Source organism: Mobula hypostoma, chromosome 7 (assembly GCF_963921235.1).
Source record: "Mobula hypostoma chromosome 7, sMobHyp1.1, whole genome shotgun sequence".
NCBI lineage: Eukaryota > Metazoa > Chordata > Chondrichthyes > Myliobatiformes > Myliobatidae > Mobula > Mobula hypostoma.
Window position 1 is genome coordinate 158,177,979 of NC_086103.1, and position 27,908 is coordinate 158,205,886.

Below are 27,908 nucleotides of genomic sequence, written 5' to 3' on the forward strand. Positions count from 1 at the left end.
GAGAATTGTGGGTGACTCCCAAAGGCAATTAATTCTGCATGATGTACAACAAAAATTATGACACCATGTGTGACAAAGTTTGCAAATAACTGTAACATCAGATTAGCATAAATGGTTCACAACAAACTTTCAGCAAATATGGTACTTTGATAACTGACTATATACAATTCCGTTGAGATGACACTATTTCAGTATAATCCATAACACATTTACTTAAAATTCACATTGTTTAATTTCGAGATTTTACAACAGTGCCACGTAATATTGCAGAAGTGGGAAATAGTACTGTTGATGCACATTAACAAATACATGCAACATCTTGGAAAAATAATTCTACTTGTATTCAGATATAGAATGAAGCAATTAGGCATTTAGCAATGTTTAATTTATTTTACTACAAATTTGGTATAATTTATGCTATCCTATTCTGTAACAGTTTGAACATATTCATTGTTAGTTATTGCTGCATTGTACAGGATTTTTCTTCTACATGGTTCCACCAGTTTGACCTGCAACATGTTTAGGGGCAGCACACAAGAGTGATGCTTTTATTTCAATGTTTGCACCTATACTTGAGTAGAAGCCTCAATATCATCTTTGGAATTTCTTTATACCATTGCCAATTAGTAACCACTGTTTTCAAGTTAGTGACTTTTGTGACTTATGGCAAGTAGAAGCTTCCTTAAAAGCCCTCTCTCTCTCTCTCTCTCTCTATATATATATATATATATATATATATATCTACACACACACACACATACACAGAGAGGTAGAGATAGAGAATGAGAATGAGAATCCTTTGTATCTGTGTTGCAGTTTTTCATAATTGCACAGTACACTCAAATAAGTAATTAAATCTTGATTTTCTAATATGTATACTGGTGGAGAGCCACATTTCACCAATAACCATAACCCTGAAATAGTGTATGTGCTGCCTGTGATCTTTTGTTCATAAAAATTAATGGATAAAAAGACAAGGGTAGCCCATCTATGATGTCTTGCTATGTGATGTTTATGGACAAGGGTTCTCACTGGTAGCCACTGATTTGATGTTCATAAGCCAAAACAAAGGATCAAGTGGTGTTTCTAAACACAAGAGATTCTGCAGGTACTGGGAATCTTGAGCAACACATATAAAATGCTGAAAAAGATCTCAAGAAGTCAGGCAGCATCTATGGAGGGGAATAAAGGTTTCAGCTGTTTATTTTTCTCCATTGATGCTGAGTTCTTCCAACAATTAGTGTTCGTGTACTTAATGCTTGCAAATGCAATAAGAGCATCTTCAAATAAGTGCAAACATATGACTGGTGGCACTGGACATGCTGAATGTTTGGAGCTGATGGAAGTGAAAACCTGCCAGAATGTATGAGCAAGCATTTTTACACACCAGCTGAAGTATAAGATACCCATGAATGATGTGAATGAAAACACAATTACTGATCCAAGTTTCCTAATGCAAACAAAATATAATACTTGTAAGTGCACTGAAAAATTAATTTGCATACAAGAATAAAATGTTGGTGCAAAGTGGGCAATTAATGTACATTTTCAAGTATGGTAAATGATAAAATTGTGCAAGTAAAATATATCCAGTTCCTTCATTGTGTTGCATTATAAAATATGCTACTTGTATGCAGTAGTCATTGTGTATCATAACTAAATTGCTTAGTATACTTTGGTACCTAAAAATTTCAGTATATATAGAGTATGCATACTAGTACTTCCATCCGTAAATTAAAAGTGCCTATGATTACCATTCAAGTTTTCTGTCTATCCTGAAGGCACCGACTGGCTGGATACAGGTGTCAACCATCCTTCGCTACTGTGTCTAGAAGCAATCCAGACAAGTGACTGATAAGGAGCATCCCAGTCAAGTCTAAAAGTCCGTTTAACCATTGTTGGCTTATGTACACTTTCCAGGAGCAGTCACTAGATTATAATCTGGTGTAGAACTCCACCTTCATTGCTCTAGAAACAAAATTCTAACACAGCTGAGAACAGCTGGGCTGATGTGGCTTGTATTGTTGCATGACGAGGTTTGAACTAAATTACTGAGCTATAAGAAAGCTCAGTACTGTTGTTACATTCATGCTGCAAGAACTTGTACGTTAATAATGGTGGTTTTCAATGACAATATGTCAGTAACATTATGACCAGGAATATACACGTGAAGTAAACTAATAATTTTAAAGTAGGAAAAATAAAAATCACGGAATCATATTTTCTAATATCAAAATATAGCAATTTATTCAAGACATTGAATATGATTTGATGATTTGTTTTCTTTAATGAGCACATGAGCTACATCACACATTCTGGATTAGAAGAAACATAAAAGGTCACATGATCTCCTCTGACCTAAACTCCTGAGAGGCTGCAAGGAGAAGGAACAAAGTCTGGCCGACAGTCTGACACAGACAATAAAAGCAACAAAAGCCAGAACACAGATTTTGGACAAATGAACTCTGCGTGTGACAAGAACATATTCAAAAAACCCAGAGAACAAAACAAAGCAGACCCTTACATTAGACAAAGTGCACCTCACCTGACTCTAAATAGCTTTTGTTAGCAATACTTTTTTTAAAAAAAGGACCTAAAGCATGGCATGAGATTAAAGAATTTAAGCTCTTGTACAGTGTTAAGATGTCTCATTTCTCGCATTTCTTTAAAACAAAGTGTCTGCTAGGTTTATGGTTTGCCGTTCTGGCTTTTAAGGTCTAATGTGTGATTAAAGGTAAAAATTACAAATATTTCTTTTGCTTTATTTTTTCAAAAATACACTGGGGATCTTCCCGTGAGTCTTCTTTCCCTGTATGAAGCTGGTGATGAGTTCACCTTCTCAAATGTAAAGCACTTTTTATATGCAGTTCTCTGAAGAAGTGCCTTTTCAATAGATCACGACCTGAAGCACAGTAATGTAAGCGAGTCTATCAGCAGTTCAGAAAAGCTTAAGTTTTAAAACCCCATAGATTCCTCCCTGCAGCTTCTAGAAACAAAATCATTCACATCCAACCCTGGTAAAAGCTTCTTTTAGGAACCTACGTAATACTCCAGCATCCCTAAAACATTTTTAAACAAAACAAAAATCCAGAAAATATAAAGTGTTGCTATTACAAAATTGCAGATTATTCTGCTGTGACTGCACACAATGTCATTCTTCCTTTTCAGCAGCATTGTAGTGTCCAAACCAGAATGAGGAAAGTGTATAAAGGAAGGGAAATCTACATCATTTCCATTCTTGATTTTTTAAAATGTTCCCCCCCTCTCCCCACCCCCATTTTTTGTTGTTTTTTAATTGGTACGTCACAGCATCTGCAGTTTGGCACAATGCTCTCAGTCATGAACATAAATTGCCATTATCTGTCCTGTTAAAAACCTCAAAACACTGACTGACATGATTTTCTTGCATCACATTCCAAAGGTGAAGAGTTCAACTGGTGCAAAAACCAGCATGTAACTAGTTTCCATGTGGGATCTGGAGGGAACGTGTAGACAATAAAATTTTTTTTTTTGGAAACAAAAGAAAATCAAAATTAAATGGACAGGGAGAGCTGGTTTTAACCATTTCATTTTAAAAGTCAGGTTCTTGCAGATCTGAAGCTGGCACATTGTGAAGGAGCGTGCTTGCCACCCACACATTCACTGCTGGTCTAGTCTTACATCCTGTTTTCCTTCTATTCTGCTATTTCCGTAGATCAAGTACACATACCTAGGAAATAAAGAACAAAAACTTTCAGTATTTACTATTAGTACTTCTGAAATGAAGCATTTTTGAAAGCTGCAAGAAGAAACTAAAGATCTGATTGTCAAAAGAAAATCGGAAATAACAGGAGGATTATCATTTGATAGGCAACACAGAGCAGTGTGTTTGGACATAGAATCACTTGCTACAGTGTTATTCTTTGTTTAAAAAATCCAGGAACATATTTTATATTTGCTGCTTTCTAAAGAGCACATAGAAAGAAAAAAGAAAAGCAGAACTCATGTTGAGCAGAACAGACACTTACAGAACCATCTGATGCACTTGCTCCCACTTTGTCCCCTGACGCATTCCAACAGACTTCAAAGATTCCTCCAGTCCCTCGATAGCTGTGCACTAATGCTCCTGTCTATGGAAAGAAGGACATTAATTTCAATACAGAACAGTATTTGTTTGCACTTTTTAAAATAATTGCTATGTTTTGTTTGCTAAAATATTTAGATGTTCTACAAGTGTTACATTAAAAATTTGTCTCAGACTTCTCATGTTTGAGGGGTTGAAGCAAAAGCAGTAAGGCACCAAGACACAGGGTTATGGAAGAGGCCAAGATGAGAATCAGGTTTATTTTCACTGACATGCAATATGTTGTGAATGTTGTTTTGTGGCAGCAGTACAGTGCAATACATAATTGTTAGGAAGTGTTTAATGCTAGATCTTTGCCATTGGGACACCATTGACAGGCTCTTGCTGCATGGTTAGAGTATGAAGATTCTTTCCCCCATCAAATAGGTTTGTTTGATTTTTTTAAATTAATATTTAACACGCAGGTTGTTCATACCACCAACGAACTGACATGATCAATAAATTGTTTCATTAAATAAAGTATCATTGTTATTCAGTAACAACTTATGAATTTTTCCAAATCTGACAGTGGTCAATCATGCTAGTTGTATCGTTCATTTTACCTGAGTGTTCCATATGTGGACACATTTGTCAAAAGACCCACTGGCTAGATATTTGCCATCAGGACTGAAGGCTACACTATAGACAGGCTCTTGGTGCATGGTTAAGGTGTGAAGGCAAACTCCTCTTTCCACATCCCATAAACGAACAGTAGAATCAAATGAAGCACTGAAAATGAAAAGTTACATGTTTAATCAGAATCTAAATTCTCCAGTTACTATAGAGAGATCCAAGCCATCAAGTTATCGTTATGAAAATAAATGACATTTAATCACTTAGATGGTGTTTCTCCAAAAGCATTTATTTCTTGAAGAGTTATTTCCTAGAGAGAAGAAAAATAACCCATACAACCCAAATCTGATGTCTGCTTAATGAACTCAATAAAAATACAGATGTCTCATGAGATTAAGGCTAAGTTTAGCCACTATGATTGCAAATCACAAATTCTCACAAATATAGCGAGACCCGCAGAATAATAAGGGTGTGGCTCTCAAAAAAGCCTCAAAATCAATGCCTGAAAAATGAGATAATTTCAGTTAATGAATATTTAGATAAAGAATCAGTAAGTGAAGCAAAATTGAGGCAGATTATTAATGAATAATAAGAGATTGACTGAACAGAAATCAGTGGATTGGTTGTTCCATTTAATCTTAGGCATAGGCTCACATCCAACATGGATTAACATTCTTCATAAAATGACACCTCAAACTAATCCTTATTGGGCAGGGATCACTGTTAATAATTCATTTAAAATGGACTTCATTTCTTTCCATTTGTGACTGGGCTAACTTTTTCTTTTTAAAATTGTTATCTTTATTGTAAAAGAATATTTCACTCTAACACTTTTGATTTAGTTTAATGACCAATTGGCATGGTAGTTGCATATAACCATAAATTTTCTTTAGTGGTCAGGTAGAATTATCGATGTTCTGCATTTAAAGGACGTACAGAAACTGTGGCAGATGGGAAGCCTCACTCAGAATTCCTCTATTTCCTACATGCCTGCTTTCACCAGCCCCTCTCCCAGAAGAGTTCCCTTGGTCCTCATTTTTCACACCACCAAACTCTGTATTCAGCACATCTGTAAGCTCCATCAGAATCTCACCATCATTTACTGTACATCAGTTACACCTTTTCTTTTCTCCCTTCTGCAGGGACTTTTCACTTGGTATCTCTGTGGTCTGCTCATCCTTCTTCACCCATCCCTATTCCTCTACAATTTACCTATAGGAGCCACAACAGTTGCCTTTTCTCCGCTTTCCTCATCACTTTCAAGGGACCTAAATGGCCCTTCATAGTGAGACAGAAATCCACAGGAACCTATTCCAAGCTGGTCTCTTGCGTTCGGCGCTTGCAGTATGATCTTCTCAGCATTTGTGAGACCATTTTAGCAGAGCATCTGAACTTTGTCAGCACAACCATGTTAAGCTTCTTATTGCACGTCATTTCAATTCCTCCTCCCATTCCTATACCAACCTGTCTGACCTCAGCCTTCTCCATTGCCACGGTGAAGCCAAACACAAATTGGGAGAACAAAACCTCATATTCTGTTTCAGTAGCCTATAGCCCAATGGTATGAACACTGAACTTTCTATTTCAAGTAACCCACACTCCTCATGTTACCTTCCCACTCCCAGCTCTCCCCACAATGCCTCCCCTCCATTATCAAGCGCCATTATCCTTTTCCACCTGTTTCCATCTGGCCATCACACACATGCCAATCCATCTGGGTTTCTTCTGCCTTGGTTCACCTTTCCTATTCCCTTCCCCATATGGTTCTATCTGACAATCATCCCTCCTTTATTTGGTTCCACCTATCATTTACGAAGCTGAGTTTCTGATCACCTCGTTTGCTTCTTCACCCAGATCCATCTGCCTATTCTTCATCCTTCCTTGTTTCCACCTAACACCTAGCAGTCTCAGTCTCAGTCTCAACACTTCCTCCTTCCCACCTCCACCTAGCTCTATATGCCTTTTCAGCCCCTCTTACCTATCTGGGAATTTATAACCATTTTCATGAAATTTGATACTACCTTAAATCTGGGATGGTGGGCCCTTCCCAGCTGCATGGAAATGACATATTCCATACTGTTTGACAAACAACAGCTGCACTTATGTTGAAATTATACAAATTCATCGGTCCTTTTGTAAGCTGAATGAATAGCTCTGTTTGAAGGTTGCCTCTTACAAACCCAAGGTAACAAAGTGCAATTTCTCTGTGCAGCTTAAAACTACAATCCCTCTGTGCCTTGAGGTTGTAATAAGTGTAGATAATTTGAAACAACATGTTCCCGTGGACTTTCACAGAAGTTGCTGAACAAAATTTTGAATTTTTAATTACAGATACGGTATACTGTACATATTGTTTGGGAAATCATTAACGTTACCTGGCTAACATAATGTAGGAGTTTGGGTTATTGGTGCCTGGACCAGTAGGGCTCCATTTTATGGTGTAAATCTCCTTATTGTGGGCCTGTAAATCATGTACACATGCATCCTGCTTCATATTCCAGATCTGTACAAGAACAAAGCACAAACAAGTGATCTATGGATACCATTCCACTGCAAATATAGAAAATTGCTTTAAAATTACTAGAATTCCACACATCATCTGCAATGAGAAGTAAATTTAAGAAGAATACTAAAGTTGACTCTGCAAAGAGGATTTTCTGAATCGTCCTTTGAATCTGATTGCATTACCAACACTGAAATGAAGAAGGAACGCTGAATTATCTTGATAGAACTTTATGTTGTAACTTCTTTTGGTATAGTTTATTGTGAACTAGCTTCAAATTTACTTTAAATTTAAATTATTACATGTACTACGACATGAATCAGTTTGTTATTACCTCCGGTAACTCATTGAAAAGTAAAAAATTATATGTCACTTCAACTTGTAAATCAGTATGCTGGAAACAACAGTAGCAAGGGAGATGATTAGAGCATTTGACACCAGCCAAGTAAGTTGTCTTGAGGTCTGCAATTTTGCACTATCACTTGTTACAGACTGCTTCACAGTTATTGCTAATGTGAATGCCATAATACCACTTTGAACCTTTCACAGTACTTGGAATGTGTGATCCCATCTGGAATCATAGATCTCCCGTCAAACTTTTGAAATATGTATAATCTGCTAATTACTGTTGAATAAAAGACTATTGTATGGCATCAAACAGGTGGGATAATTATTTACTGATGGCTTGCCACAGATCTACAGTAACACTTTATCTACATAACTTATTTTGAGCCTGCAGCACAACAAAAGCTGGAATTTATGATAACAGTAAGCTGGTTGTCCTTTGACATCTAAGAAAAGCAATCTTGTATTATCTTCTCTGCACACATCATTAAAAACATTTCACAAATGTAACATATTCACATTTATTTCTAAAGAAAAGGTGGCAATATTAATAAAATTATAAATAGGCATTGTCAACGTGCTGTTTTTCTCAGCTGATTTTGCCTTTAAACCATATAAGCTATGGAATCTTGTCACCTTTGTTGCCTTTGTTTAATTTAAATGGTTGTTAACTTTATACAAGTAGGGAATTAGAGCATTAAACAGTAAACAAAATTTGAACACTCATTTGAGTTGCGAGAGATAGGGTTGTGTTTCCACACAAACTGCTATGATGACTGAAATAAAGTGAGGGTCCATATCTTTACGAGGGATACCATCATTTCTTTATGTTTCTAAACTATGTTTCTATCCAATTTTCTACACAGAAGCAAAATATCCTTGTAACTAGTATGATGCAGTGTAGATGAGGCTAAGATGCGTGCCTTTACTTCAGATTGGCGTGTATTTTTAAAAAAAGACCAAATAATGGGATCATGGACTTAAAAGCTTTCTTATTTTCCACATGAAATTTGGGAATGAAGTGATTGGAAACCTTTAGTTCTCACTTAGTTAAAAACATAGCTGCTGCAAAGATTTATTATCAGAGTTAGCAAGGGATTTAAGCCATAATTAAATTGTCCTACCTTCAGTGTCATGTCATCTGAGCACGATGCAAGTAACATGCCAGATGGGTCCCATTTGATTGCATTAACTTCATTCTGAAACGTAAGAAGTGCAAATGAGCAATACTAATAAAAATTGTAAAAACAAGTGTTAACTTTCTCTAGAAGACAGCTTGTTACATTCTCATCTTTGAAATTCTTTGAACAGTTCATAAACTTTTGATGGAGTATTGCAACCCCTGGGAAATGCATCTTGAAACTTTACAGACATCCCACCCTGCAAAAACTCATTTCAGGGAGGTAGCACCATCAATTTGCAGGAGACTCCCAGAACTTCCGGGACAGGTGGGATGTCTGCAATACAGTAGCTCCTTAGCAGCTAGCCAGCTAGTTTAAATAACGTTAGCTATGCCAATGAACGAATGATACCTGTTAAACTCACCTCAACATGTCTTTTACAGTTAGGGTTGACAACTTTCTCACTCCCAAATAAGGGATAAAAGTAGCAGTCAAATATGGGACACTTGTGTTTACCCTGAGAAAGACTACCATGAAGCCTTGTGCGGGCACCTGTGTGCACATGCGTGTACATGCCGATTTTTTTTTCTACAAATTGGTTTTGGCTTAATCTTCCCGATTCTGTTAAAGTGAAACACACATTATTTCTACTTTATATAGGCTGTGTATTTATCATATCATTACTGCTTTTACTATATGTTAGTGTTATTTTAGGTTTTATGTGTTATTTGGTATGATTTGGTAGGTTATTTTTTGGGTCTGGTAATGCTCAAAAAATTTTCCCATATAAATTAATGGTAATTGCTTCTTCGCTTTACGCCATTCCAGCTTACGAATGGTTTCATAGGAACACTCTACCTTACCGGGGGGAATACGGTACAAGGGCGGTCCCGTATGGGACAAACCAATTTAGCCCAATATACGGGATGTCCCAGCTAATATGGGACAGTTGGCAACCCTATTTACAGTCTTAACCCACCATGGGCAATAGAAAAGTCACTGTTGCAAACAGGGCAGCGAGCAACACTGTCATTATTTTTGACCCCTATTAGGCAGGGATACACTTTAGTGTAGTCTGGGGTGATGTACGTCTTATATTTTCTTTTTTTTTGAACACTCTGCCATGGTGCTCTCTCTCGCTCTCTCTCTCAATAAAGTTGATTTCCGAGATATTGTATATAATTTACCGGCATCAGGGAGCCGCTATCAATATGCGGGAGACTCCCGGAACTTCCGGGAGAGGCGGGATGTCTGACTTTAGGTACTTCTTTATCATTTTTTCCTCCATTCTTGTGAATAATTTGTCCTGGGTATGTACTCTAAGTCAATATTCTATTTTCTTTTTTAAGTTACTCAGGAACTATGTTTTTCTGTATTGTTTTATGGTGACTTTCTTATGTGATAACATGTTCACGTACAACACAACATATAGAACATGTATGCTTTATAAGTGCAAACATAGTAATAAATCGATTATAACTGCACAAGATCCCAAAGATCCATTTTAGGGAATGGAATGGGGTTTGTGGAGCAGTTTTTGTTCAGTACAATTTGCTTTTAATTTACTTCTCCCTCGAAGCACACTCCCACATCTGTGTTGATGCATACTCCCATATCCAAGGTTCAGATCGAGATAGAGAAGAAATGAAAGAAATTCAGGAGGAGAAAAAGCTCAAGTTAGTAGTGAGAGGGATAATGAAATAATGTACTGAGAGTTCTGTGAGGACAATCTTTGCTTCTCAATATCATCTTCCTCACAGAAGACCTCAGGGCCTTTTGGGAATTTTTGGCAGGCTGCAATCATTTCAAGCAGTTAATGTTTGGCTAAGGAAGTGGAAGGTTTAAAAAGAACTTGGGGCCTTTCAGGACATTTTAGTGGGATGCAATCATAAAGATCTCTAAGGGACTCAGCAAAGGTCAATAAAAAGAAGCGAGGTATAAGTGGAGCAGCCATTGTTGGAGTGGATTGTGTTAGAGTGGTCAGGCTTTGGCAATAACAGGCTCAAGTTTCTAGTAAGATTTTTTCTCTCTTTCTTTGTCTATTAGTACATGGATAGTGTGGTGAGAATGGGTCCAGGGTTAAGGGGCATGTTCTTTGTGTGAAATGTGAGAACTCTGGAAAACATCCACTCAAAGAAAGGCAGCATCCATTATTAAGGACCTCCAGCACCCAGGGCATGCCCTTTTCTCACTGTTACCATCAGGTAGGAGATACAGAAGCCTGAAGGCACACACTCAGCGATTTAGGAACAGCTTCTTTCCCTCTGCCATTCGATTTCTAAATGGACATTGAAGCTCTGAACACTACCTCACTTTTTTTCACTTTTTTTTGCACATTTAAAAAAAAATCTATTCAATATATGTAATTGATTTGCTTGTTTATTATTATGTTTTATTTAATTTATTTTTTTTCTCTTTCTCTGCTGGATTATGTATTGCATTGAACTGCTGCTGCTAAGTTAACAAATTTCACGTCACATGCTGGTGATAATAAACCTGATTCTTATTCCTTGATAACTATATCTGCATAAACTGCAACAAGCTGCAGCTTCTTACAGACCATGTTAAGGAACTGGAGCTGCAGCACGATAACCTTCAGAGAGAATTTGGGAGAATTAGGAGGTGATAGATAGGAGCATAGATAAGAATATGATGATTTGGTGGATGAATGTGTGACTGAGGAACTCCTGCAAGAGGCAGAACTTTAGATTTCTGGATTATTGGGATCCCTTCTGAGGAAGGCATGACTTGTACGAAAAGGATAGGTTACATCTGAACCCAAGAGGGACCGATATCCTAGCTGGCAGGTTTGCCACAGCAGTTAGAGAAGGTTTAAACTAAATTGGCTGTGGGATGGGAACTAGTGATAGGGTTGAGTATACAACTAGATGAAGAATGCAGTGAGACTATCAGGAAGGGCAGACTGATGATAAAGCAAAATCCCAGTCAGTGGGATAAGTTGCAGTACAACATGGGGACAAATCTGAATGGGTGAAGAATATGGGACTAAAGGTGTTATATTCGAATGCATGTAGTGTACAGAATAAGGTAGATGATCTTGTTGTGCAGTTAGAGATTGATAAGTATGATGTCCTGGTCATCAACGAGCCATGGCTGAAAGACTATAGTTGGAAACTAAAAATCTAAAGATGCACATTGTATCAAAAGGACAGGCAGGTACGTGGAGGGGTGGGGTGGTTCTGTTGGTAAAAAATGAAATCAAATCCTTAGAAAGAGGTGACATAGGATCAAAAGATGTAGAATCCTTGTGGTAGGGTTAAGAAACTGCAAAGGTAAATATACTCTGATGCGAGATACATACACACCTCTGAGCAGTAGCCAGGATGTGGGCTATAAATCACACTGAGAGATAGAAAATACATATCAAAAGGGCAATGTCACAATAGTCATGGGGAATTTCAATATGCAGGTAGATTGTAAAAAATCAGGTTGGTGTTGGGTCCCAAGAGAGAGAATTTGTAGAAAGCCTACGAGATGGCTTTTAAAGCAGATTGTGGTTAAGCCCGCTGGGGGAAAGGCTATTCTGGATTGGGTGTTGCGTAATGCACTGGATTGCCATGGATCTATACCGTTAAGCAACAGCTTTGTGGACCCCAGTATGAGAACCACTGCCTTAGGGGGCAGTGATCATAATATGATAAGACTTCACCCTGTAATTTGAGATGCAGAAGCTAAAGTCATATATATCAGTATTACAGTGGAGTAAAGGAAAGTATAAAGGCATAAGAGAGGTGCTGGACAAAGTTGATTGGAAGGGGTCTCTAGCAGGCATGGGGGCAGAACAGCAGTTGCTGAAGTTTCTGGGAGCAATTCAGAGGGCCCAGGATATATACATCCCAAAGAAGAAGTAGCATTCTAATGGCAGGATGAGACAACTGTGGCTGACAAAGTAAGTCAAAAAACAACAGAAAAGCAAAAAAGAGGGCATATGATAGAGCAAAAAGTAGTAGGAATTTAGAGGATTGGGAACCTTTTAAAAACCAACAGAAGGCAGTTCAAAAACCATGAGGAGGTAAAAGATAAAATATTAAGGTAAGCTAGCCAAAGGTAATACCAAAAGTTTTCTCAAATATGGAAAGAGCAAAAGAGAGCCGAGAATGGATATTGGACCACTGGAATATGACCCTGGAGAGGTAGGAAATGGGGAAAAGGAAATGGCAAACAAACTAAATAAGTATTTTACATCTGTCTTCACTGTGGAAGACACTAGTAGTATGCCAGAAGTTTGAGAGTATCAGTGGCAGAAGTGAGCAGAGTTGCTATTACTAGGGAAAAGATGCTTAAGAAGCTGAAAGGTCTGAAGGTAGATAAGTCACCTGGACCAGATGGAATACACCCCACAGTTCTGAAAAAGGTGCTGGACAGATTGTGGAGGCATTTGTAATGATCTTTCAAGAATCACTAGATTCCAGCCCGGTTCCTGAAGACTGGAAAATTATAAATGTCACTCCACTCTCAGCTTGACGTCGGTGGTTGGGAAGGGAAATCGCTGCCACAAACAGCTATGGAGGTCAAGTCATTGGGTGTATTTAAGGTGGAGGTTGATATGTCTGGGTGTGAAAGGTTACAAGGGGAAGGCAGAAGAATGGGGTTAAGAAGGAAATGGATCAGCCATGACAAAATAGCATAATTCTGCTCCTATATTTTATGGTCTAAGTTGCAGAAGGCAGGTACCTGGGTGACTGTCAAGAAAGGGAAAGGGAATAGGTAGCCCATGCAGAGTACCCCTGTGGCTGTTCCCTTCAATAATAAGTACACTACTTTGGATACTGTTGGGGGAGACGATCTACCAGGGATACTGCAGCGACCAGATCTCTGGCATTGTAGCTCAGAAGGGAAGGAGGAAGAAGAGGGAGTGCAGTAGTGGTGGGGAATTCCACAGTTAGAGGAGTAGACAGGGGATATTGTGGACATGAAAGAAACATCTGGATGGTATGTGGTATGTTGCCTCCCAGGTGTCAGGGTCAGGGATATCTCAGATCAGGTCCACAGCATTTATAAGGAGAGTGAGCAGCCAGAAGACATGACACCTGGTATCAACGACACAGTAAGAAAAGGAAGGAAGACCTGAAGAGAGGATATAGGGAGTTAGGTAAAAGGCTGAAAAGCAGGACGTCCAGGGTAGTGATCTCAGGACTGCTGCCAGTGTCATGCACCAGTGAGGGATAGAATAGGATGATTTGGCAGTTGAATGTGTGGCTGAGGAATTGGTGCCTGGCCAGGGTTTCAGATTTCTGGATCTTTGGGGTCTCTTCTAGAGAAAGAATGACCCATACAAAAAGGATGAGTTACAACTGAACTCAAGGTGCTACAATATTTTTGTGGATAGGCTTGCTGGAGCTATTGAGGAAGATTTAAACTAATTTGGCAGGGAGTGGGAACCAGGACGATAGGGCTGAAAATGGGACAGTTGATATACATTACAAGTAGATGTAGTGCGCAGTGAGACTGTGAGAAAGGACAGGCAGTTGATAGGACAAAATTGCAGTCAGTGGAATGAGTTGAAGTATAACATGAAGGGAAAATTTAGAATGGTGATGAAAACAGCACTGAAAGTGTTGTATCTGAATACATGCAGTATATGAAATAAGGTAGATGATCTTGTCATGTAGAAGAACCTCAATTTGTGGCGAAAGAAGATCATGGAATTTAGCATCCAAGGATGCACATTATATTGAAAGGACAGGCAGGTAGTCAGAGGAGGTGGGATAGCTCTGTTGGTAAAAAATGAAATCAAATTCTTAGAAGGAGGTGGCATAGGATCAGAAGATGTAGAATCCTTGTGGGTATAGTTAAGAAACTTAAAATAGACCTTGATGGTCCTCAACACTAAAATAGACCTTGATGGCATTACGCGCAGGTCTCTGAACAGTCGTCAGGATGTAGAACGTAGAACACAGAAAACCTACAGCACAATACAGGCCCTTTGGCCCACAGTGCTGTGCTGAACATGTACTTACTTGAGAAATTACCTTGGGTTACCCATAGCCCTCTATTTTTCTAAGCTCTATGTACCTATCCAGGAGCCTCTTAAAAGACCCTATTGTATCCACCTCCACCACTGTGGCCGGCAGCCCATTCCACACACTCACCACGCTCTGCATATAAGCCCTGACATCTTCTCTGTACTTACTTCCAAGCACCTTACAACGATGTCCTCTTGTGTTAGCTATTTCAGCCCTGGGATAAAGCCTCTGACTATCCACACGATCAACGCCTCTCATCACCTTATACACCTTTATCAGGTGACCTCTCATCCTACATTGCTCCAAGGAGAAAAGGTCAAATTCACTCAACCTATTCTCATAAGGCATGCTCCCCAATCCAGGCAACATCCTTTTAAATCTCCTCTGCACCCTATCTATAGTTTCCACATCCTTCCTGTAGTGAGGCGACCAGAAATGAGCACAGTACTCCAAGTGGGGTCTGACCAGGGTCCTATATATCTGTAACATTACCGCTCGGCTCTTGAACTCAATCCCATGGTTAATGAAGGTCAATACACCGTATGCCTTCTTAACCACACAGTCAACCTGCGCAGCATCTGTGGACTCGGAACCCAAGATCCCTCTGATCCTCCACACTGCCAAGAGTCTTACCATTAATACTATATTCTGCCATCATATTAGACCTACCAAAACGAACTACCTCATACTTATCTAGGTTGAACTCCGTCTGCCACTTCTCAGACCAGTTTTGCATCCTATCAATGTCCTGCTGTAACCTCTGACAGCCTTTCACACTATCCGCAACACCCCCAACCTTTGTGTCATCAATAAATTTACTAACCCATCCCCCCACTTCCTCATCCAGGTAATTTATAAACATCACGAAGAGAGGGGGTCCTAGAACAGATCCCTGAGGCACACCACTGGTCACCAACCTCCATGCAGAATATGACCTGTCTACAACCACTCTTTGTCTTCTGCATGCAAGCCAGTTCTGGATCCACAGAGCAATGTCCCCTTGGATCCCTTGCAGGGGGTACCTTATCAAATGTCTTGCTGAAATCCATATACACTACATCGACTGTTCTACCTTCATCAATGTGTTTAGTCACATCCTCAAAAAATTCAATCAAGCTCGTAAAGTACGAACTGCCTTTGACAAAGACATGCTGACTATTCTTAATCATATTATGTCTCTCCAAATGTTCATAAGTCCTTCCTCTCAGGATCTTCTCCATCAACTTTCCTACCATTGAGGTAAGACTCACTGGTCTATAATTTCCTGGGCTATCTCTACCCCCTTTCCTGAACAAGGGAACAACATCTGCAACCCTCCAACCTCCGGAACCTCTCCGGTCCCCATTGATATGCAAAGATCATTGCCAGGGGCTCAGCAATCTCTTCCCTCACCTCCTACAGTAGCCTGGGTATATCTCAGCTGGTCCCGGTGAGTTATCCAACTTGATGCTTTCCAAAAGCTCCAGCACATCCTCCTTCTTAATGTCTATACACTCAAGCTTTTCAGTCAGCTGTAAGTCTTCCCAACAATCGCCAAAGTCCTTTTCCATAGTGAATACTGAAGCGAGGTATTTATTAAGTACCTCCGCTACCTCCTACACTTCCATTCCCACTTTTCCACTGCCACACTTGATTGGTCCTATTCTCTCATGCCTTATCCTCTTGCTCTTCATATATTTGTAGAATGCCTTGGGATTTTCCTTAATCCTGCTAACCAAGGCCTTCTCATGGCCCCTTCTGGCTCTCCTAATTTCATTCTTAAGCTTTTTCCTGCTAGCCTTATAATTTTCTAGATCTCTATCATCACCTAGTTTTTTGAACCTTGTGTAAGCTTTTCTTATCTTCTTGACTAGATTTTCAACTGCCTTTGTACACCACAGATCCTGTACCCTACCATCCTTTCCCTGTCTCATTGGAACATACCTATGCAAAACACCATGCAAATATCCCCTGAACATTTGCCATATTTCTGCCATACATTTCCCCGAGAACACCTGCTCCCAACCTACGCTTCCAAGTTCCTGCCTGATAGCTTCATATCTCCCCTTACTCCAATTAAACGCTTTCCTAACTTGTTTGTCCCTATCCCTTTCCAATGCTATGGTAAAGGAGATAGAATTATGATCACTATCTCCGAAATGCTCACCCACTGAGAGACCTGACACCTGACCAGGTTCATTTCCCAATACCAGAGCAAGTACAGCCTCTCCTCTTGTAGGCTTATCTACATATTGTGTCAGAAAACCTTCCTGAACAGTACAAACAGGAGGTCTTAACGTTAAGGGGACAGCCACAGGGGTACTGTCTAGTATCTGACTCTTGCCCTTCCCTCTCCTGGTACAAATTTAAAAAAAACAGAAGATAGAAAAGATATGTAAAACGGAAAATGTTACGATATTCATGGGGGATTTCAATACGCAGGTAGATTAGAGAGCAGGATTAAATATTATGCCTACAAGATGGCTTTTAAAACAGCTTGTGGTTGAGTTCACTGGGGGAAAAGCAATTCTGGATTGAGTGTTAGTAATGAACCAGATTTGTTTAGAGAGTTTAAGGTAAAGGAACGCTTTCTTTAAGAAGTTGGTACAGGGGCTGCAGAATCCACATCACCAGGTTCAGGAATAGATATTGCCCCTCAACAATCAGGCTCTTGAACATTGAAGAAATCTTCACTCAACCCATCACTGAACTATTCCTGCAACCTATGGACTCACTTTCAAGGACTCTTAATCTCATGTTTTCAACATTTATTGCTTTTTTATTAATCATTATTATTTCTTTTTTCTTTTGTTTATTGTGTTTTGCACATGATTATATGTCCATCTTGTTGGTTGCGGTCTTTCACCGATTCTACTATGTTTCTTTATGTGCTGGTGGCCGATTAGGAAAAGGGGAGGTGCAACGAGACCTGGGTGTCATTATACACCAGTCATTGAAAGTGGGCATGCAGGTACAGCAGGCGGTGAAAAAGGCGAACGGTATGCTGGCATTTATAGCGAGAGGATTCGAGTACAGGAGCAGAGAGGTACTACTGCAGTTGTACAAGGCCTTGGTGAGACCACACCTGGAGTATTGTGTGCAGTTTTGGTCCCCTAATCTGAGGAAAGACATCTTTGCCATAGAGGGAGTACAAAGAAGGTTCACCAGATTGATTCCTGGGATGGCAGGTCTTTCATATGAAGAAAGACTGGATGAACTGGGCTTGTACTCGTTGGAATTTAGAAGATTGAGGGGGGATCTGATTGAAACGTATAAGATCCTAAAGGGATTGGACAGGCTAGATGCGGGAAGATTGTTCCCGATGTTGGGGAGGTCCAGAACGAGGGGTCACAGTTTGAGGATAGAGGGGAAGCCTTTTAGGACCGAGATTAGGAAAAACTTCTTCACACAGAGAGTGGTGAATCTGTGGAATTCTCTGCCACAGCAAACTGTTGAGGCCAGTTCATTAGCTATGTTTAAAAGGAAGTTAGATATGGCCCTTGTGGCTACAGGGGTCAGGGGGTATGGAGGGAAGGCTGGGTTCTGAGTTGGATGATCAGCCATGATCATAATAAATGGCGGTGCAGGCTCGAAGGGCCGAATGGCCTACTCCTGCACCTATTTTCTATGTTTCTATGTTTATTGGATTTACTGTGTTTGCCTGTACTATGTATTTTGCATGGAGGTTGGTGACCAGTGGTGTGCCTCAGGGATCTGTTCTGGGACCCCTACTCTTCATGATTTTTATAAATGACCTGGATGAGGAAGTGGAGAGTTGGGTTAGTAAATTTGCTGATGACACAAAAGGTTGGGGATGTTGTGGAAAGTGTAGAGGGCTGTCAGAGGTTACAGCGGGACACTGATAGGATGCAAAACTGGGCTGAGAAGTGCAGATAGAGTTCAACCCATATAAGTGTGAGGTGGTTCATTTTGCTAAGTCAAACATGATGGCAGAATATAGTATTAATGGTAAGACTCTTGGCAGTGTGGAGGATCAGAGGGATCTTGGGGTCCGAGTCCACAGCTGCTGTGCAGGTTGACTCTGTGGTTAAGAAGGCATATGGTGCATTGGCCTTCATCAATCGTGGGATTCAGTTTAAGAGCTGAGAGGTAATGTTGCAGTTATATAGGGCCCTGGTCAGACCCCACTTGGAGTACTGTGCTCAATTCTGGTCGCCTCAGTACAGAAAGGATGTGGAAATCATAGAAAGAGTGCAGAGGAGATTTACAAGGATGTTGCCTGGATTGGGGAGCATGCCTTATGAGAATAGGTTGAGTGAACTCGGTCTTTTCTCCTTGGTATGACAGAGGATGAGAGGTGACCTGATAGAGGTGTACAAGATGATGAGAGGCATTGATCGTGTGGATAGTCAAAGGCTTTTTCCAAGGGCTGAAATGGCTAGCACAAGAGGGCATAGTTTTAAGGTGCTTGGAAGTAGGTACAGAGGAGATGTCAGGGGTAAATTTTTTACGCACAGAGTGGTGAGTGCGTGGAGTGGGCTGCCAGCAGCAGTGGTGGAGGCAGAAATGATAGGGTCTTTTAAGAGATTTCTGGATAGGTATATAGAGTTTAGAAAAATAAGGACTATAAGTAACCCTAGGTAATTTCTAAGGTAAGTACATGTTTGGCACAGCTTTGTGGACTGAAGAGCCAGTATTGTGCTGGTTTTCTATGTTTCTATGTTTCATATGTTTGGTGTATGTGGTGACATATAGGTAATTTATACTTTATTGTCGCCAAACAATTGGTACTAGAACGTACAATCATCACACCGATATTTGATTCTGCGCTTCACACTCCCTGGATTACAAATATTAAATATTATAAATATTAAAAATAGTTAAAATTAGTAAATATTAAACATTTAAATTATAAATCGTAAATGGAAAATAGAAAAATGGAAAGTAAGGTAGTGCAAAAAAATCAAGAGGCAGGTCCGGATATTTCGAGGGTATGGCCCAGATCTGGGTCAGGATCCATTCAGCAGTCTTATCACAGTTGGAAAGAAGCTGTTCCCAAATCTGGCCGTATGAGCCTTCAAGCTCCTGAACCTTCTCCCGGAGGGAAGAGGGACGAAAAGTCTGTTGGCTGAGTGGGCGTGTCCTTGGTTATCCTGGCAGCACTGCTCCAACAGCGTGCGGTGTAAAGTGATTCCACGGACGGAAGATTGGTTTGTGTGATGTGCTGCGCCGTGTTCACGATCTTCTGCAACTTCTTTCGGTCTTGGACAGGACAACTTTCATACCAGGTTGTGATGCACCCTAGAAGAATGCTTTCTACGGTGCATCTATAAAAATTAGTGAGGATTTTAGGGGACAGGCCAAATTTCTTTAGTTTTCTCAGGAAGTAAAGGCGCTGGTGGTCCTTCTTGGCAGTGAACTCTGCTTGGTAATTTGATAATAACTTTACTTTGAACTTAGGAGGCAGTGATTAAAATATGATAGAATTCACTCTGCAGTTTGAGAGTCAGAAGTTAAATTGAGATGTATCATTATTACAGTCGAGTAAAAAGAATTACAGAGGCATGATAGAGGAACCGGCTAACTTTGATTGGAAGGGGACACTAGCGGGGCTGACAGTCAAACAGCAATGTTTGGAGTTTCTGGGAGCAATTTGGAAGGTGCAGGGTAGATTTAGCCCAAAGAAGCAGTATTCTAATAGAGGACGATGCAACTGCTGCTGACAAGGGAAGTCAAAGACAGCATAAAAGCAAAAGAGAGGGCATGTAATATAGCAAAAATTAGTGGGAAGTTAGAGGATTGGGAAGCTTTGAAAAACCAACAAAAGGCAACTCAAAAAACCATAAGGAGAGAAAAGATGATATATGAAGGTAAGCTAGCCGGTATTATCAAAGAGAATACCAAAAGTTTTTTCAGCAAAACACAATTTCTAATATCGTGCTCAAAAACTAGTAGAAAATGATTGTTTGTGTTGTTACCTATTCAATCTCTTATTAACATAGCACTGGATAAATTCATTATCTTATTAATTACTTAATTGCCTTGTGCAGAAAATTTACCAACCAAAAGACACTTGGACTGTACATGGATAGGAAAAGTTTACAGGGATATGGGCCATATGCAGGCAAGTGAACTGGCTTAGGTGGGCATTGTGGTTGACACCGATGAGTTGAGTCAAAGAGACTGTTTCTGTGCTCACCATCAGCACCACACTACATTTACACCTAAAGATAACATTTCCTATATGTTACATATCTAAATAGTTGTTAGCCTATCCCACACTATTAGAAAAAAAAGTCCTCTTAAAAAACAACAGATTTTTGCTTAGAAGGTTCAGAAAATGTATTTGATTAAAAAAAGTTACACAGAGCAATAGATTCAGAAGAATTCCTTCAGATCAAAACTCCCTGCAAAGTATTATTCATTGTCAATAACATACAATATATAGTTGCTCTAAAGCTATGTAATGTCAGCACTGCACAAAAATATCGTTCACCTCCACTGAAATTGTTAACTTACAGTATGCCCTTGGAATGTTTTTACAGGACGGTCACAGCCGAGTCGGCACACGTGAATGCACATGTCAGTGCTGCAGGATGCAAATGTAGTGTTGTTCTGCCAATCTACATCCAAAGCAGGAGCTGCAAAAATAGCAAATGATTTTTGAAAGCAGAGAACTCCAAAGTTGAAGTCAACAGCACATTACAAAACCAATCAAGTGGAACAAGGGGAATGCAGCTTTTTTAAAGAATGTTCAGCTTCTTTTGCTGTTCAGGTCCTGCAATCTCATTGGAGATGTTTTTGCAGTGGAGAATCAGACAGGAATTATGATAAGTGATATTTTCCAATTGGTTTTGCTTCCTTAGCCATGCTCCCAATTCTGCATAGCCTCCTGTTCATATAGTTTATATTAGCCTGTTGGTCAAAAAAAACAAATTTTGAGACATAAAAGAATGTAGGTGTTGGAGTTTGGGGAAACAATCTGCAGGAGGAACTCTGTGTGCCAAACAACATCTGTGGGAGGAAAGGAATTGTCAACATTTCAGGTTGAAACCCTGCATCAGACAATGAAGTTATGCACAACTGAAATCCAAAGTAGATAATTAATGCATAATGGCTAGTTAAATATATAAAACTATTCCATCTTACCTGAATGAAATGGAAATTGTTGCTTTGCTTCACCTGTATGAGCATCCCAAATTATTGTTGTCTGAAGAGGAATAATGAAAAAGATATTACAAATTGGAAGCAAATTGGTTTCTTGTCTGATACAGGAGAATTACTAACTGACAATCATTGGTTTGCTTTCTTTTTGTTCAAAAAGTGAATTGATGCTGGAAATAATCATGGAAGATATAATGCTCTTTCTTTCTTTCTTTTTAAATCTTTTTATTGAATAAGTATACAAAGGGTAAACCATAAAGGCACTAATACACTGTTAGAAATTACAGGAGATATTAATACAGAAGAAAAAATTGATACAAACAGTGCAATTTAAACATAAAATGATATGGTAAAATAATAGTATACTGATTTATATATATATCTCAATAAAGAAAAGGAAAAAAGACCCCCCAAAAAAACCCACCGTGCAACTAAATTAAAAGCAAAGCAAAGCAATGGGCTAACTTGGAAACAGGTAGAGTTAAAGAACTTAAAATCACGTCCTCAAACCCGACCTCCATTAAAAAGTTAAAAAAAAGGCAAGAAGGAAATATAAATATGGCCCAAAAGAGAAAAAAAAATTACATTAAATGAAAATATTGAATAAAAGATCTCCAGGTCTGTTCAAATTTAAGTGAGGAATCATAAAGATTACTTCTAATTTTCTCCAAATTTAAGCATAATATCGTCTGGGAAAACCAAAAAAAGGTAGTTGGAGCATTAGGCTCTTTCCAATGTTGTAAGATACATCTTTTCGCCATTAAAGTAAGAAATGCAATCATTCTACGGGCTGAAGGGGAAAGATTACTGGAAATTTTAGGTAATAGGATAGCAGTAATAGGATGAGGAGAAATATCTATATTCAATACCTTTGAGATAATATTAAAAATGTCTCTCCAAAAAGTTTCCAGAGTAGGACAAGACCAAAACATATGAGTTAAAGAGGCTATCTGCCCCGGACATCTATCACAAAAAGGATTAATATGAGAATATAAACGAGCTAATTTATCTTTGGACATATGTGCTCTATGAACAACTTTAAATTGAATTAGGGAATGTTTAGCACAGATAGAGGAAGTATTGACTAATTGTAAAATCTGCCCCCAGTCATCCACGGAAATAATAGAACCCAATTCTTGTTCCCAATCTGACCTAATCTTATCAAATGGAGCTTTCCTAAGTTTTATAATAATATTATAAATAATAGCCGTTACACATTTCTGACATGGATTAAGGTTAATTATAGTATCTAAAATATATGTAGGAGGTAGCGTCGGAAAGGAAGAGAGTATAGTACTTAGGAAATTTCTAACTTGGAGATATCTAAAAAAATGTATTCTTGGTAAATTATATTTACTAGATAATTATTCAAAAGACATAAGGGAACCATCAAAAAATAAATCCAAAAACCGTGAAATACCCTTAGTCTTCCAAATTTGAAATGCACGATCCGTGAAAGAGGGAGGAAAAAATATGTTACCTAAAATAGGTATCGCTAGCCCAAATTGGTTAAGATCAAAAAATTTTCTGAATTGAAACCAAATACGCAAGGTATACTTAACTATCGGGTTAGAGACCTAGTTAAGGCGTTTCAAATCAAAAGGAAGAGAGGAACCTAAAATAGAGCCAAGTGCATAGCCCTGAGCAGATTGTAATTCCAATACTACCCATTTAGGAATGGATAGTGTATCTTGGTCAAGTAACCAAAATTTCATATGTCGAATATTAATTGCCCAATAATAGAATCTAAAGTTAGGTAATGCTAGACCCCATCTCTCTTGGCTTTCTGTAAATGTATTTTACCCAATCTCGGGTTTTTATTTTGCCAAATAAATGAAAAAATTTTAGAGTCAACTTTATCAAAAAAAGATTATGGAACAAAAATCGGTAATGCCTGAAATATATATAAAAATGTTGGCAGAATAAACATCTTAACTGCATTAATACCACCAATCAAAGCTAAATATAATGGAAACCATTTAGATGAAAGTTGAGTAATATGGTCAATTAAGGGTAAAAAATTAGTCTTAAATAAATCTTTGTATTTACAAGTAATTTTAATCCCAAGATATGAGAAATAATTATTAATCAATTTAAACGGAAAGTTATGATACAAGGGAAGTTGTTTATTAATCGGAAAAAGTTCACTCTTACTAAGGTTTAATTTATAACCTGAAAAAAGACTAAATTGTGCTAATAAATCTAAAGCAGCAGGGATAGATTTTTGAGGATTAGAAATATATAAAAGTAAGTCTTCAGCATAGAGTGATATTTTATGGGACTTTAGGCCCCGAGTTATCCCAATAATATTTGGAGATTCTCAAATGGCAATTGCAAGAGCTTCTAATGCAATATCAAATAATAAAGGACTAAGAGGACAACCCTGTCGAGTACCTCGAAAAAGAGGGAAAAAAGGTGAGCTTAAAGAGTTAGTACAGACCGAGGCCATAGGAGAATGATATAACAGTTTAATCCAGGATATAAATTTTGAGCTAAAATTAAACATTTCAAGCACCTTAAATAAGTACGGCCATTCTACTCTATCAAAAGCTTTTTCAGCATCTAAAGAGATAACACACTCAGGAACATTTTGTGAGGGGGTATAAACAATATTTAACAGTGTGCGAATGTTATAGAAAGAGTAACGACCTTTAATAAAACCCGTTAGGTCTTCCGAAATAATAAAAGGGAGTACTTTTTCTAATCTGTTTGCTAATAATTTAGAAAAAATTTTAGAATCAACATTTAATAAAGGTATTGGTCTATAAGATGCGCATTGAGCAGGATCTTTATCCTTCTTTAATATTAGAGAGATTGACGCTCTATAAAAGGATTCGGGAAGTTTACCAAGTTTTAATGAAGCCTCCAAAACCCTACAGAACCAAGGGATTAATGAAGGTACAAAAAACTTATAAAATTCCACGTTAAACCCATCAGGGCCAGGAGCTTTCCCCAGGTTCATAGAGGAAATAACATTCTTAATCTCATCAGTAGTAATGGAAATATCAAGCATAGAAGACATATCCTGTGAAATCTCAGGGAAATCTAGGTTATCTAAAAAGTCATTCATACATTGAGAGTCTCGTAAAGACTCAGATTGATATAAGGAAGAATAAAAATCAAAGAAGGTTTGATTGATCTCCGCATGATCAAATATCAGTTGATCATTTTGATTATAAATCTGATTAATTTGAGATTTAGTATAATTAGACTTCAGTTGGTTAGCCAACAGTTTACCAACTTTGTCACTGTGTACATAAAATTCACTTCTTGTTTTCTTTAATTGGTTTACAATCGAGGACGAAAGTAATAAGCTGTGCTCCATTTGAAGTTCAGTTCTTTGTTTATACAGCTCCTCAGAGGGAGCTGTTACATATTTCTTATCAATTTCCTTAATCTTGCCCACAATTACCAACTCCTCCTGCTTCAACTTCTTCCTCAAAGCAGCAGAATACGAGATAATCTGACCACGAATATAAGCTTTAAAAGTATCCCAAAGAATGTTCACAGAAATATCCTCTGTGTAGTCGATTGTAAAAAAGAAATCAATTTGTTCATTCATAAAGTTAACAAAATCCGAGTCCTGAAGCAGCAACGAAATAAAACGCCATTGTCTATTATTTTGTGTATTGACCTGAATTTTAATAGAAAGCTTAAGTGGCGCATGATCTGAGATGGTTATAGAATCATAATCACATTTAATCACTGAAGAGATAAGCCGAGAGTCAATAAAAAAATAATCAATTCTTGAATAGGAATGGTGAACATGTGGAAAAAAAAGAAAAATCTTTTTCCTGAGGATGCAAAAAACGCCAAATGTCCGTCAACCCAGAATCAGAGAGGAATGAGTTAATCAAAGTTGCAGATTTATTAGGTAAGGTCCGTAGAGGAGCCAAACGGTCCAAAACTGGAGATAAGCAAGTATTAAGATCAACGCCCCAGATCAATGAAAACTCATTCAAATTCGGGAACCGATTAAATAATGATTTATAAAATTCCGGACAGCCCATATTGGGAGCATAAACGTTAACTAAAACTACCTTTTTATTGAATAGTAGACCACTAACCAGTAGAAATCTACCATTCGGATCAGAGATAATATCGTGTTGTACAAAAGTAACTGAGGAGTCTATAAAAATAGAGACGCCTCGAATCTTAGCGTTAGAATTCGAATGAAATTGTTGTTCCTTCCAGAATTTAAAAAAACATAGTCTGTCCCCCCTCCGCACATGGGTCTCTTGTAAAAATAGAACATGTGCTTTAAGTCTCCGGAATACTTTAAAAATTTTTTTCCTTTTAATAGGATGATTAAGACCATTAGTATTCCAGGAGACAAAATTAATAATAGACTCCATAAACCCTAAAGTCAACCCGCAAAAAAGAGGATTGACGATAGGTTCGACCCACGAACCAGGAAAGGGAACAGAACAAACCAGAGATAACGGGTAGGAGAACGCAACCAATGCTTCAGTAATGTAAATAGCCCAAGAAAAAAAAAACTAAAACGTGGTCCCTCCCACCACCCCCCCCACCCCATGACCCCAAGGCTAAATCTAAAGCAGACCCGCCAGAAAGAAGCAAGCACTAGAAGTACCCCCATGACTTCTGATAGACGCTCACTAAAAAAGGTGTAAATATAAAAAAGATCAGCTAGTTATAAAACAGTAAAAGAATAAAAAAAGTAGAGCAGTTAAGACAAACACGATATAAAACAGAGAAAAAGCCAGAAAATATGAAGAAAACCGTAACAGACCACAAACCCTATGATAACCAAAAAAAAGAAACAAAATTATTAATATAAAACTAGTTAGGAAAACCTACAGAAAAAAGTACATTTAAAGACTACGAAATTTAAGGCCTCAAAGGAAATACACGAAATGATGCTGAGGGAATAACCACCCATAATCCCCAGGGAAAAAGAAAGGAATGACGCAGTTAGAAAGAAAGTTTGGCAACCATATTAATTAATCAAAAAAAACTTTTCTGCCCATACAAAGCAACCAAAAATTAAACCTGACAGATTCACAACCTCCGATCAAACGGAGATAATTAAAAATTACGATTAAGATGTTGAAGGTGAAAATTGATCCAGATAACTCTGGGCATCCGATGGAGATTCAAAAAAACGAAGGGCTCCGTCAGGTGTACATATCCTTAAACGCGCAGGGTAAAGCAGCGCTGGTTTTAAATCCATCTTGTAGAGTTCCGACATCACAGATCTGTAACGAACCCGTTGATCCCGAATCTGTTTGTTGAAGTCCTCCACGAATCGGAACTGAAGATCCAAAAAATCAATATAACCTTTAGATCGAACAAATCGAAGCAGTTTCTCCTTGTCTTGAAAGTAATGAAAACGTAAAATGACATGTCGAGGTTTATCTGACTTAGACGAATATGATGGAACTCTGTGAGCCCGATCCAATAACGGTGGTTGGTCAGGAAATACGGTAGGAAATGCATCTTTTAAAAGTTGAGAAAAAAACTTTATAGGTTGTCAGATTCAACAGCTTCACGAGCACCAATAATTCGAATATTCTGCCGTCGCATTCTGGATTCTAAGTCAGAGTTTTTAAAAGTCAGAAAGTCCAGTTTTTTCTTCATTGTAGTAATTGTTTCTTCAATTTTCTCCATCTTGAGTTCATTTTGTTGCGTGGATTTCTGAAGATTAGATATAGCCGACTGATGTTCCATAATAGATGTTTGCATTTTATCGATTGAATCTGCAATTTTCTGGAAATTAATTGAAATTTCCGCGCGAATCAGCTCCGTTATAGAGGTTGAAATTTCCCTTTGAATTAGATCCGATATAGCTTTCAGAGTCAATGGTGGTTCAGTCGGAGGGAGATCGGTACCTTTCGGTCTAACCGAAGGTTTGCCGTCTTTCCCTTTTTTTCCGTTCTTGGACATAGCAGACCTTAAAAGCATCCGAATATCAAAAAGCCCAATTTGTTTCAGATTATTGTAAAAGTCGATGCCTTAATGGTTAGTTAAATATAGCTGATCATAAGAAAAAAAACTCAGAGGTAATGGAGCGAGTCAAGAGCACGACTTCACTCCATGAGCTCTACCGGAAGTCTCCAATGCTCTTATATGAAATATGTGTCTAAGCCCAAATTCCTCCATACCATTGAGATTCAGTCTCATTGGTGATCTATATCAGGAATAAGCCATAA

The 27,908-nt window shown here is 38.4% G+C and overlaps 1 protein-coding gene across 8 annotated transcripts in view; it reads right to left on the reverse strand.

The window, feature by feature from the left end:
* Positions 1–266: 266 nt before the first annotated feature.
* LOC134349699 (F-box-like/WD repeat-containing protein TBL1X) overlaps positions 267–27,908 on the reverse strand; it is a 396,148-nt gene continuing 368,506 nt past the window's right edge. For 6 of the 8 annotated variants that reach the window (XM_063054418.1, XM_063054419.1, XM_063054423.1 and 3 more), the window contains 7 exons: positions 21,721–21,781; positions 21,091–21,212; positions 8,648–8,722; positions 7,051–7,178; positions 4,666–4,831; positions 4,008–4,109; positions 268–3,709 (listed from right to left, as the gene is read on the reverse strand). In XM_063054418.1, the coding sequence (XP_062910488.1) occupies positions 3,683–3,709; positions 4,008–4,109; positions 4,666–4,831; positions 7,051–7,178; positions 8,648–8,722; positions 21,091–21,212; positions 21,721–21,781 (681 nt within the window). In that variant the 3' untranslated portion in view covers positions 268–3,682. Of the gene's footprint in view, positions 3,710–4,007; positions 4,110–4,665; positions 4,832–7,046; positions 7,179–8,647; positions 8,723–21,090; positions 21,213–21,720; positions 21,782–27,908 lie in introns of those variants that run through there. The other 2 variants (XM_063054425.1, XM_063054424.1) reach the window with 2 other exon arrangements.